Source organism: Notothenia coriiceps, unplaced genomic scaffold (genome assembly GCF_000735185.1).
Source record: "Notothenia coriiceps isolate Sejong01 unplaced genomic scaffold, NC01 NC01_scaffold00012568, whole genome shotgun sequence".
Classification (NCBI taxonomy): Eukaryota; Metazoa; Chordata; class Actinopteri; order Perciformes; family Nototheniidae; genus Notothenia; species Notothenia coriiceps.
In genome coordinates this window covers 1,403,230-1,417,215 of record NW_011345269.1, presented here as the reverse complement: position 1 = coordinate 1,417,215, position 13,986 = coordinate 1,403,230, and the positions used below count along the sequence as shown (strand labels likewise).

General features: G+C 38.3%; 2 protein-coding genes across 2 annotated transcripts; one reads left to right on the top strand and one right to left on the bottom strand.

Annotated features, from left to right (window-relative positions):
• Positions 1-310: 310 nt before the first annotated feature.
• Positions 311-1,163, top strand: LOC104947405 (tubulin beta-1 chain-like; the record flags this gene model as incomplete). Its single annotated transcript, XM_010773402.1, is given in 2 exon segments — positions 311-448; positions 559-1,163. Coding segments are annotated over 2 exon segments (286 nt in total), but the record flags the coding sequence as incomplete, so codon positions are not given.
• A 5,159-nt stretch (positions 1,164-6,322) lies between these two features.
• Positions 6,323-9,977, bottom strand: LOC104947406 (potassium voltage-gated channel subfamily S member 3-like). Its single transcript, XM_010773403.1, has 2 exons — positions 9,931-9,977; positions 6,323-9,249 (listed from the first exon to the last, which is right to left on the bottom strand). The coding sequence occupies exon 2, from the start codon at positions 9,087-9,089 to the stop codon at positions 7,761-7,763; it is 1,329 nt and encodes a 442-aa protein (XP_010771705.1). The 5' UTR covers positions 9,090-9,249; positions 9,931-9,977; the 3' UTR covers positions 6,323-7,760.
• Positions 9,978-13,986: the final 4,009 nt, after the last annotated feature.

Sequence of the window (13,986 nt, the reverse complement as noted above, 5' to 3'; positions counted from 1 at the left end):
CCAATGAAGGTTAATCTAACTGGGTTTTGATAGATAATATATATCTTTTTCTTCTCTCAATTATTTTATTTCTATTGTGCACTCTAATCAATATTAATAAAACTATTGTTCGTTTATACATTTTAAGAATGGCGTTTATCTTTTTTGAGAATGAGTTCTTATTTGATTTTATTTATTTGGGTCTGGACTTGTGTTTGTAAACATANCTGCTCTGAGATGCGCTTGAACAGCTCCTGAATGGCCGTGCTGTTGCCAATGAAGGTGGCAGCCATCTTGAGGCCACGGGGAGGGATGTCGCAGACGGCAGTCTTGCCGTCTGCGACATCCCTCCCCGTGGCCTCAAGATGGCTGCCACCTTCATTGGCAACAGCACGGCCATTCAGGAGCTGTTCAAGCGCATCTCAGAGCAGTTCACCGCCATGTTCCGCCGCAAGGCCTTCCTCCACTGGTGAGTGATGGAGGGTTTACGGATTTCAAGAAGAATCGTTTGGACAAATAAATGTCAGGAAAGAGTGAATATAATAGTGAATGCATGCGAGTAACATTTCCTTGTTTCAGGTACACCGGCGAGGGCATGGATGAGATGGAGTTCACAGAGGCTGAGAGCAACATGAACGACCTGGTGTCTGAGTACCAGCAGTACCAGGACGCCACCGCTGAGGAGGAGGGCGAGTTTGAGGATGAAGGCGAAGAGGACCTGGCCTAGATGCCCACCCCAATGTTTTCTCCCCATATTCAACAGTTAGTTAGGGCGTGGTCAATATTTTTCAAAAGCATCATTGTAGATTTATTGACAATTTGCTTTTATTCAATAAAACGACAGTTTTAAAGAATCGCACAGTAGTTCCTCTGAATGTCGCACAATAACAGTTCTTGTCCCGCCTTGTTCTTTAAACGTCTGTTGTGTTCTTACACGTTCTGTTCTTCCTTCCTGCTTTGGATATCAATGTTCTTACCTTGTGTCTTTTGTTCACTCTTTTTTTCAAGTTGCAAGGTTCATTTGTTATGAAACAGAACATAACAGTGACCAGTTAAAGGCACTGAATTTGACATGGAGCTTAATTGTTTTGAAGGAACTGTTCACTGTTACAATGTGTGTACTGGGATGTTATAACATCAAATGTGAAGATGGATTTTAATAAAAGAGTTATGATTTGGTGCTATATTGTGTTGTTCCTGAACTATGACCAATGTTCTATTTTATGAAATGATTTAGTGCTTGAGTTAAACGGTATGTAAGCACATTTCTGTCACTGAAAAACAATCCCAAAATAATGACATGAGATATAAAAATAGTAAGAAAGTATATTATTGTTCTGAAGTCAGCCATTTTGGCTTCATGTCCACTGAGCAACTGTCATAGGATTAAAAGACGTGTCGGTATCAATGTTTTCTTACCTTAATAGTTGGCATTTTTCCTACATAGCTAAATGGATGGGCTGTAAAACAATAGACAAAATGGCGCTAGAGCCGGAAAGAAGATATTGGGTTATATCTGTCAGAATGTTTTATCGTGATGATACGTGATGTCTGTTGCTGGATACCAACTGCTATCCTAGCTAACGTTGAGCTAGTGATTTGCTGTTGCAATTATTCAAGCATCCGACGACGCATCAAAAGATGATCATTCCACAAATGTCCATTATAAATACGAAGGAATTCAAAATAAGAGGTTGGCAATGGCAAGGTGAGATACTAAGTCAAAAAATGGTTGTAGGCTAATTCATGACATTAGTAAAAAAAAGTCATTTTTTTAAGATGTTATGTCATTATTTACTTTTTTTTTCTTCCTCGTGTCAGAAATGGGCTTCCATATGCCATACTTTTCTCTTTGAGGCGCAGAGAATTGGGCAACAGAAATAACTGCAATTCGGTTTATCACTATCCCAAGAAAATAAAAAAATGTATCGGGACAGTGAGCAGCCATTCTTGGGATCACCAAATCAAAAATATGAGGGAAAAAACGATATAATATAGTCTGTCGAATTATTCAAAAAAAGACCTATATATGTATCATATTATATAGGCCTATATATATTAGAAGATTAATGAAAATAATTCCTTCAAGTTTAATATTCCAATATCTATCAGAAAATTAGGTTGTAATGTTGAGAATAAATTAAACTACTACCCCTTATGATTTTCCATCCTACACCACACATAGGCTAGGGGAGACCAGGGACAGTTGCAACACGGGTCGGTTGTAAGTTGTAACACCTTCAATATCTCCAATCACAAACAAGCTAGACAGGGATGGGCAACTTTGATGGTGGTGGGGGCCACATAATTGATGTACTGGCCACCAGGGGGCCGCAGATTCACTTGGAACACACACACACAAAAATTCCATGTGTTGTTGTATGTAATTATTAACAAATATACTAAGTCTGACATCTTCATTGACATTTTACAATCAAAGGGAACATCCCCAAAAAATGGGAACATCCTCTAATAAGCTCACTAAACAAATATCANCTGCTGTGACGTTAAGTTGCCTCTTGTAATTATGCCTTTACAAGCTTCAAAGTTGTATTTATCATCTGAATTTGACGAAACAAGTTTAATATTCTTAAAACCAAGACTTTGTTTATTTGAAATCAGATGAAAACAAACTGTCAAGGACCCTGCCATGTTATCTATGATTACTACACTTTTCATTCATAATTTCAGCGGGAGGGAGGGGGAGTGGCGCTGAGGAACAGCAGAGTGCGGGCTGACAGGTGTCTGTGTTGACATTCCTCTTATTGTGAGTCATCAGAGACTGGCTACAAGTGTCTTAGGTTCAAGTTAGACAACTAATGTCTGGGTTAGTGTTCATGACTTCATGTGTATGTCATCTTAATGGTTAATCTCAATACACAGACATTTTCGGTGCTTTCCAATAGTTTAAAATCGTTTTATTCCACTGTTTAATAACCTGTTCAATACAAACTTGCCACTTGTAAAAATGAAATAACATTTCTGTGAACTGATATTTGTTTAGTGAGCTTATTAGAGGATGTTCCCATTTTTTGGGGATGTTCNCTTATGCAACTCGCATATACAGGACTGTCTCAGAAAATTAGAATATTGTGATAAAGTTCTTTATTTTCTGTAATGCAATTAAATATGACATTTTTGTTTTTTTAATTGCATTACAGAAAATAAAGAACTTTATCACAATATTCTAATTTTCTGAGACAGTCCTGTATATGCGAGTTGCATAAGAACTGGTAAGATAGCAGGGTTTCCCACACATTGACTTTACTTGGGCGGGCCGCCCAGGTATNCCCTTCTCAACTTTATTTGAGGCACTCCCCTGTCTGTCTTCCTCTTTCTGACATTTGGCATACTGTAAACACACACACACACACACACACACACTTTAGCCTAAAGTGTGTGTGTGTGTGTGTGTGTGTGTTTACAGTATGCCAAATGTCAGAAAGAGGAAGACAGACAGGGGAGTGCCTCAAATAAAGTTGAGAAGGGCAAATCATTCAGGGAAGTGGCAAAGTCCCTGGATATATGCCGTGTCACCCTGTACCGGTTCCATAAAAAGAGGCTGAGGTTGGAGCGTCAGGGACCACAAACACCCCCAAGAGTAGGCTACTGGACACCAAAGAAGGTGTTCTCAACAGAGCAGGAGATGCTTTTGAGAGACTATCTGATGGAGGCAGCTTATTATATTATGGTCTCAGCTCAAAGGAGGTAGGTCTACATAATTAAGGTAGAAGCACCTCTCAGAGAACAGTTTAATCCTTCACAGAGGATGATGCTGTGTGTATTATCTGTTATCCTGTTCATTGTTCATTGTTTGTTGGGGGATGTGTGAAACCCCATTCAAATCTTGTTGCCTTAGAATTTGACAGCTTTCCCTATTTGTTGTCATGTCGTGTGAACAAAGGTAACCATTATTAACATGTTACAACCGTGCCTGGCATGTGTTACAACTGTCCCTGTACACAAGGACAGTTGTAACAGTTGAGTTTTTAAAAAAAAAATACATTTTCCAACCTGTACTTATTTCATTAAAGCATCTTAAATACATTGTTTCAGTAGCTGACATATTGATAATGTATAATATAGCAAAATGACTATCCTATTGTAAATGTTTTTTTACTTATTGGGGAAAAGCCCAAAAAGTGTTGCAACTGTCCCTGGTCTCCCCTACTGTAGGCTTTTATCAGGACGGCAGACCTGCAACAAACAAAACTGGGAGTGTTTCTCCACCTGAATATCCTCTGAGTCGGATGGATATCACAATGTGCCAGCGTAATTATTGGTTATACAGTATGATGCGTTTGTGGACTGGTGGCCCTGAGACATCAATAAATGAAATCTTAGCGTGGAAGCTTTGCCTGAAATGAAACACTGCTTTCTGGGATATTTCCGCCTGCTGCGGCTGAGTCAGGGAGTTTGAAAGAGACATTGTGTTATTTAAATCACAAAAAATGACTTCTTAGTTTGCAAAGACAACTGAGAACATTTAATAAACTGCACTGCACAGTAAGTTCATCAGTTTTTCTTCATCACATGAAATGCTATAATACGAGCCCCATATCATACCCTATGGCACAGGGATGTCCAAACTTTATAATTGAAAATGCTTTAAGAAAAAAACAGCTTACATCACAGCTTTCCATTAACAGGGTTTTATTATTTTCATTTTGTTACAAAAAGTGTTTTCAGCTCATCCCTTAAAATAGAAGCCTCAGATTGCTTATAATAAGGGGAAATAGGAAGGGTACATTTCAAGCTTGTTATGCAAATAAGTTATTGGGCGTTTTTTGATCAACTAAGATTTCTTAGAAAATTACAATATAAGTCAAGCATACTCGTTTGGGCCATATTCCATTATACTTTTAGAAATAACTGAGGGCCATTTCATAATGGACAGGAGGACGCAGTTGGCCCCCAGGCCGTAGTTTGGACACCCCTGCCTATATACGCTTCTCTGATCCGTATTGTGTGTTATTGAGTAGGCTACATACAGCTGTAACCTGACGTACAGATTGATCTTCTACCCTTCTTTCCTGTGTCAATCATTGACTACTTGGATAAATCAATGAGATCTCTATACCAATTTGTTCATTGTGAGTGAATATGATTGTGCTGAGTAAGCAATTAAAATGAAATTGATTTGAGTCTTGTGAAGCCACTGTGAAACTAGCAAAGCATTAAATGGCTACAAAGGCTAATCATCATGAAACATATTGAAACAACAGCAAACTGCTGTAAAAACAAGTGTTCCGGTTGAGGCCGCACAATGTTTTGGTCGGATCTTACTTTTAGAACATCAAACACTTATTGAAGTCTTTCCCATGATATATTTAGGGAATACTATACTGTGACATTTTTGTCGTGAGTCGTATTAACATACTTTAAAAGGATTTTCTAATAACAAACTATTACATAATGCAAATACTTTTCATGACATACTGTGTTAAGATTTGTTCGTTAAGGACTTTTGAATGGTTTATTTATTGTGATTTTTTTATCGACATTTATGCCATACTATAATATGACTACACTATCACTTTCTTTCTTTGACTATTAGGTTTTTCAAAATACTATAGGCCTACTGTGACCTTGATGAAACAAGATGTACTTTGAGTTATTACATATTTGTTGTTGCCATTTTTTTACTTTTTAATCTACATTTCTTTACATGCTAGAATATGCAATTGACAAAAAACGTAGAGTGGTTAAAAATCATGGTAGGGAAGGGTAAGTGAAATATTGCGGGGGGGGGGGGTCCCTAGGCTTCTAACAGCACACTTTCTATATGTTCCCGTGTAGAAGACACCTGGCTGTCCTTGACCACGGATATTGCTGACGGTGACGTTCACTTATAAAGAATGAAGCAATGAACTAAATCTGAGTGCAATACTGTTTGACTTTGTGCCTGAAAGAAGGACGGAGGAGGAGGTACCCAGGCTTAAAAGGTGACATACCCCTGAGTGCTGACAGGATGTTTTCAAAAGGGCTGAAGCTACTATTTTCTGACAGCTGCAAAACATTATCATTTTGTAATCATTAACGGGCAGTAGAGATAATCTCACTAAAGATCAGTTGGATTGAGATGAAGGTTTCTAAAGTTTTGACACTGTGGAGGGCAACTTCTATATTTGGTGTGTTTTTATTGACTGACACATTCTTATCTGTGGAAGAGGGATCAGATAAAACACAGATCCATATGTAATGCCGATGAAGGTAACTGCGGCAAAAAGCAGCGCATCAGACCACAGCACCATGCATTCAACAAAAATGTGAAATATAACAGCTGCACAGAAGAAATACAAACCCAAGCACATAACTTTATTGACCTTTTTATTTTTTTCAATACTCATCATGGGATGAATTGTGAATTCAGCAACTTGAAAGGATTTTTATTGACGTATACATTGATTAAGGACTAATTACACTGATGACTCAGCAAAAGAGAAGCCTCTTGTTGGATTATGCAATTATGCAATTAAAACTAAATACAACAGAGACAAGAATAAGACACATGGACCAATAGCAGATGAGAACTGAAATGGAGACAGGCATTTATGGACAAAGGACTTGAACAACTACAGAATGCTGCATCATACTTTTTGGTGCGCACACAATCAGAGTTTTGTAAACTCGCAGTAAATACAAGAATGTGACAGACTATTTGAGAGTATGGACAATTGAACCCAAATGCAATGCAAAGTTTAAAGCCATTAAATGCATTATCAAATTGTAACAGACTAAGACTATGTCAGATGATTAAATTGATACAACTCCCCTTTCTGACAATAACTGTGTACATAGCTGGAGCTAGCACCCTGTTAGCTTTGCTTAGCTCAGCCAGGAGCTACCATCCGGCAAAAATATTTAGCCACATTAACCTATAAAGTTTACTAACTGACATGTTTATTTGTTTAAACTTAATATATTTTATTAATCTGATCTACTACTGTGCTAATTAACAGGGGAAATGTGGAAGACTATTTCCTGGCAAGGGCCAGTTACTACCTGGAGTGTCCGCTGGCCAAGAAATATGCTGGTAGTTGGATGTCTTACGTTTGGACAAAGCTTTAGCCATGTTCACCTGTTTCTACTCTTATTAGGCTTAAAATAGGGTGACAGGCTAGTGGTGCCAGTTACATTTTTCCAGATCAGTTGGTTCCTTTGACGAGACTGTCAATTTCTTTTTGGTTTGATGCCTGAAATAAGCTCTGTAGAATAGAAATACCTTGAATAAATAACCCCCCCTCTCACCCTTTTTTGCTATCAAGTGCTAAATATGGCTTTTAAACCTTAGCAAACTGAACACTATAGCTCACATTAGGCTTAAAAGCAATGACACAATGTCATGTGACTGTGGTGTCATTTGTGTAGATTATCAGGCTGAACAGCACGTGTACGTTTCATTAACTTTGTTTACTAGAGAGCTCACGATATTGCAAAAATCCAATGGAAAATTCCAATGTTTTTTCAGGGAGGGAACTAGTGTGATGTAATCTCCCGGGTTGGCCTAATAAAAAATGTAATCTCTTATTTACTTTACATGGTTGGGAAGTTCAAATGTTCACTCTTTTTATTTAACTGAAAACAAGAAAATGATTAAGCAAAAATCCCAAAATGTCAAAAACGTCCTTAGTCCATGAAGATATTTGCCACTACACAAGAAAAACACTTGCTTGACCTTTGAATTCTAAGCCATTTATCACAGTTAAAATCCCTCTGCTAATCTCTTTTCCTTGGCCAAACGTATTAACGGACCCCTGACTGAGTGCCACAGACCCAACTTAAGACTCACTGCTTGGTAACACTCCTGTACTTGCTGTAGAGGGTTCAGCTTTAGCTTCTATCAGTTTTTGCCTCTCATAGAACTTGGAGAATTTATTGAAGATGTTGGTAATGGGCAGAGCCACGATCAGCAGCCCACAGAGGATGCACACGGATCCTACCAGCTTCCCAGCTGGTGTAACAGGGAAAGTGTCCCCGTAGCCCACTGTAGTCATGCTAATGGTGGCCCACCACCAGCCAATAGGCATAGTCTGCAGCTCTGACTCTTGAGATTCATTCTCCACATAGTAAATGAGAGCAGAAAACATTGAAATGCCCACAGACAAGAAAAGCACCAGCTGCCCTACTTCACTGGAGCTGTTTCGCAGTGTAGCGCCGAGAGAGCGAAGGCCCGATGAGTGGCGAGCCAGTTTTAGGATGCGAAATACTCGCATCAACCTCAAGATCTGCACCACTTTTCCAACATTCTCGAGGTCTGTGTTCTCACTATCAGCCATTAAATCACAAGCTAAAGTAAAATAGAAGGGCATAATTGACATTAGGTCGATGATATTGAGAGGGCTGCACAAGAACTTCCTGGCTGACGGTGCAACAGCCAGACGAAGAAGAAACTCTCCAGAAAAGAACAGAACACAGAGGTTCTCAAAGAAATTCAGAATGGGGTTTTCAATCTCCCTCTCATTGTGATCCACTTGATTGAAGTCCGGCATGCTGTGGACGCACATGGCAACAATTGAGACAATGACCGCACTCAGGGATGCTACAGCCATCACTTTGGCTGAAGTAGAGTAGGCTGGATCCTCAAGTCGAATCCAGATATTCCTGCGAACATCAGCACACCAGGAGCCTTCAAACATTTCTATGTCATCCTTCAAAACTGACAGCTCCTCGATAGATGAGCCTGAACTTTGCAACTCATCACTTCTCTGATCCCAGCTCTTATCTTCAGCAAGCTGCATCAGTTCATAGAATTTGTTGCTGCAGCAGTAGTCCAGGTGGCGCTCCTTGATGCCCCAATACTCAATCTCTTGGACGAACGACACCACGCACAACCCTTCCACCAGATGGATTTTGCCTGTGAGGTAAAAGTTGATAACGTAGCAGAAGAAACGTGGATTGCGGTCAAAGTAGTACTCCATTTCCGAGGGAGTGAAGTCATCGCAGAGCTCCAGGACTGCTTCTTTGGAGCTGCAACACAGGAGGCGACCCAAACGTGTCTGTGGGAATCGATTCAGAACGCCGTGCTCCATTCGCTGTTTGAAACCACCAACATTGACATTAATAAAGCAATCATCGGGGCTGTGCGGATGAAGGATTCGTCCGTACATCCTGACCAAGATTCTCGGTGACAATCTCAGGGGCTTAGCTGCCGGCAGACAAAGACAGTGTAACTAGAGAACCTTACACTTTCTTCGATGTCATTTGATCACATTGATGTATTACAGCAGAGCGTCAAGCATCAAGTTGCATCTGGGTTTCTGTTGCACCCTGTAATGGAAGGTTAAACATCACTTAGCATTCGAGTTACAAAAGATTAAAAGTTTCCAAAAAATTAAATACACTAGTTACACTTAAGCAGCATTACTTTATAAGGAACTTTTTTGCAAGCAATGATCAACATTTATTCAACTTTAGAACTTGTGTAAAAATGCACAGTGTATAACTTAACATAACAATTGGTGAGTTCAATTATATGTTTTTTTTTCTCTACCAATGGCCCAGAATACACTAGTTGACCATATTTGAACATACGTCAACATCTTACATAACGTCAATTTGGTATCCGTCAACAGTCATCAATACCAGCTGTCATTCCTGCTTGCAGCCCTGAAGCCATTATCACTTTTGTATTGTGTTACGAACGATAGCTTCAAATTACAGTGAGATGGCAAACCAAGGTCAGATTTGGCATTTCTGCAGCATTAAAAGTAGTTTCTAGGAAAATTAGAAAGAAATTCAAGGAAATTGGATTTTACGCACAAAATGATCAAAAAACGGTGCACAACTTGTGCACCGTTTTTTGATCATTTTGTGCGTTGACATTATTTGTATTTACTTGTGCAGCACAAGTAAATACAAATAATGTCAACGGTTAAACAAGGGAGTTATTTAAAGTGTTTAACATCTCTGCACAAACTTAAAACTGGAGGAAATATAACAGCATCTCACCTGTCATGAGTTCTGATGCTGTCCTGCGGCTGCTTCACTTGGAGTCTGGTGTGACCGTGTTGTTCTCCGCCGTGTTGTGGTGGAGAGTACAGCGCAGAGCGGAAACGGGACATCGATCACAGCTGGCACATTATTCCTCACTATCAGGCTGTTTTACACTACTTTAAACTTTAATCTGTCATGTACTACCGGAATCCAGGGCGCGTCTGCTCATTTAAGGTGTGCCACATTTATTACTGTTAATATTTTATGATTATTTTGGCCGAGTGCTCACTTCATTCTTTGAGGGCTACCTCTTTTTTTTTCATTTTGTTGTGAATAGTTTCTAGGACATTTGGGGTTTGCTGTGCTGTGACATTTTGTCTTAAAAAATGTGACACTTTTTTGTAAAATAAATATAAAACTATTAGTTAACATCCGAGGCAGTACATTCGATTTTTGCAAATCTTATGTGCAAAAGAAACAATCCCCACAGAGTAATACTAAGAGTCAATGGATCACTTGTGCACGGTTAAGAACTTTTTTAGCACTGTTTAGCACGTGTTTGCACTTTTGTTAGCACGTCTTCATGGCCTTCACCATTTGTCAGATAATTCATTTGAATATGTAAAATACATATAAAAGTTGTACAATGTAAGAAAATTGCTCAAACTAATAAGAAACCCCCCCATAAAACATTTGTCGTAACATTTCAAATGCTAGGGATAAAACAGTAACGCAACGTGTCATTTAAAAAATCATTGGGGCCCACACAAGATTGAGTATTTATTACATTATTATACTGTATGTCAGCAATAAGATCCCCTTCTGCGAGGCACTCCAAATAAAGGAAATCATCTTACATTTAGTTGAACAGAGGACGGAGTCAGATGAGAATAATTCAACCTTAAACAAGTACTGCTTTATGAAGTCTCGGCCTGCTACTCACTAATGCCGTTTGCTGACAGTAGATGGCAGAAGGAGATTGTATCAGAGGAAGGTCACCATGGGTCCCTGACATCATGATACCTAACAGAAAGAGCCATTTCAGTGCAGTTCACACTGATGGAGCTATGGTTTTACATCAAATGCAGTAATTTTCTCTGATTTTAAGAACATTTGGCGTATGTAGACGTTTTTACCCCTTTTGTGCTAGTTAAAACAATTAATCTTCAGGCTAAGAAATCATAATTGGACTGTTTTAAAGTAAATCGGACCTTTAGAACTATTTTGAAATTCATTCTGAAACAACCTTTTTTGTACCTTCTTCCATATGAAAAATATACTTTTTTTACTATTTCTAAAAAAGCATTGCTACACAGCCCGTTTAGCCTGCTATACAACTACTTGCTGAATGAGAAGATATGTTCAGTACTTACATAGTGCAAAAAAGCAATTATTGTTGTGAAACCTAAACACCTGTTGCCCTTTTGCGTCACAGCCAGGACAAAATTGATGCAAGACAACAGATACAAATCGGCCACTGCCATCGCTGAATGTCACCTTCTTTGCCGATAGGCTGATGGCCGTCAACAAGGAGAATATAGGTCAATAAATCAGAGCATCCCTTATAATTACCATGCAATCAATGTCCGGGTCAAATCTTTAAAAAAAAACATTTGAATTCAGGAAAACATTTTAGTCTCAAAAAAAGCAATGTAAGATTAAAAACTTGCACACTGGCAAATTGCTTTTCCTTTTAAACCATGTGCTCATTGTCTACCATACTGACCTCTGAAGAATGAAGGGCATATCCCACTTAAAGTAGTGAAACTAGTGTTCTTAACTAGTTTCCAATTGGACTAGTTAGTTTCACTGGTTTGAAAGTGTTTGTCCTTTGCGTTACAACCTTTACATCATCATGTACGTTGATCAAGAACGCAACATGACGTAAAAAAGGTGAGCAAAATGAAATCCAAGGAACATTTTGAGTTGTGTGAATGTGAATGTGCAGTACTTTCGTATAAAAAAGTAAACAATGTAGGTTTGTTCATTTAAGTATTTTACATAATTTAAGATAGAAGAAACACATCTGAGTGGATTATAAAAGATGTAACATAAAACACATTTCTCTCCTGAGTTGGAGCTTCACGCTGTAGCACTGTGACACAGGGGGCAGCAGTTATACTTGGTGATCTCCTGCCCTTTAGCGCAGTGTTTACACACAGTGCACATCCAGAACTGGTACTCCTGGATCGGGAGCCCCGTCACAATGCAGGTGGGTAATTTTCCATCCGCCCTGAAAGAGGAAAAGAATAGCATGAGAAATACTGTGATTTAAGGCAAAGAGAAGTCAGTAAAAATGCTCAAGGAAGACAAACAGCTCTATTTAAACCTAAAGTGCATTTAGGGATTGTCCAACTTTGTTGTTTAACGGCAGATCATTGTAATGTGCAAATGCCAAAGTGGTTGTATTTAGGCTCTTAATTATTCATAGGTATATTTTTGGCAATCCTGAATATGGTCCTTGGCTTCTTCTGTCTCAGAGACGTCTCCATTTCACTGCATGTAAGCAAATGCACTACAACCCCTTTTAACCGTAGCTTATCCAAAACAGGCTATTATGCCTCTATTAACCTCTAGTAAGCTCAATGTGGAACATGATGAAGCATAGACGTGTCTTCTGAGGGAAATAGTGATATTAAAAGGTGCTTGAAATGTAACCTGTAAGAAATGTAATCCTCAAGTATTGCTAACCCGAATGAACAGATGCTTTAAGGAGGAGGGTTGGGTTTTTAAATGAACTGAAAGATTCATCGCAATGCTCCTAAGCACCAAAGACCTTTGAGAGGATTCATATATGAATAGTGTTTCACTCTCTAGAGAGCAACTCATTTAGACAAAGATCTCTATAATTAGAAGAAGCTATAGTCAAATGAAATTAGAAAGAGGTTCAATTAAGTCTGCAAATAAAGAGAAAATGAAAAAAACATTAGAAGTTCAAGTAAAATGTCTAATACAAATTGGACATATAAATAAAATAAGTATATAAAAATGATTTAAGATATATTGTCAGTTATAAGTACTTAATATAGAAACTAACCGAGCTCAAGAAATTCAATTAATAAAAAATATTAATTAAACAAAACTCAGAGAGAAGACTGATAATTAATAGATACGATACAGATAATTAAGAGACCACTTGAAGTGAAGGAATACCTTCAACTCTTTGCTCGTTTGGGAATTTCTATTTGAATGGATACAATATTTTGCGCTTGAAACTCTTATCTGGAAAGGAATATAGCAAGTTGGTTTCCAGCAACAGTGACGGGCAAAACTTGTTTTTTTTTCTACTGTACATACTGTAACTAGCAGAACGGACCAAATCGTCAAAAACACATCATGAGTGACTAAGTTGCATAAGTTTAATCTATTTGCGGCATTGCATTCAGGCGTTTGGACCTGTATCAATTGTATCGCGATGTCGGGCTAAGAACCACGGGACAGGCGCCTGAATTGTAAATTACCTTTTCGGTTCATGTTACACTGAGGCAAGGAAAATAACTCAAGCCTTTGTCCCTNATATTCTACAAAATAATATTTAAAAACATTAAAAAAAATAATATTTTTTTTAATATTTTTTTTAATATATTTTTTTAGTTATTTTTTTAGTTATATTTTTCATTAGTTTTACCAAAATAACTTGATTTAATTGTATTTAAAATAACATTTCCAAAGAAATAAATCCTTTGAATCTGCCTATTCAGTTTCTGTTGGAATGTGAAGGGTTAAATGAAAGAAGCTCGTCTCTACGAGTTACTGTGAACAGAGGAGCTGTTGGACGTCCAGGCGGTCCAGCTATGAATTCGGAGAGTTGAATGAGAGAGTAATGTCAAATGACAGTACAATTGACCAATCATATCTTCCCTCTAAATGGGGGGGTGTTACAGTATTATCGCGGACTTTATGACAAGTTCCGCCTGCTGTGAAACTTTTCTTGTTTCCATAGCAAAAACAACTTCCTGTCAACAGCATTAACTCGCATTCAAAATAAAAGCATGCCAAATTACACTTAAGACATACAACTGCAACGAAAGTAACAAACACAATGCAATATCCTTTTCAATTTCAAAGAAC

Bases quoted from the DNA above. Each gene is read 5' to 3' on its own strand.
- LOC104947406 (XM_010773403.1), bottom strand. From the start codon at position 9,089: ATGTACGGACGAATCCTTCATCCGCACAGCCCCGATGATTGCTTTATT.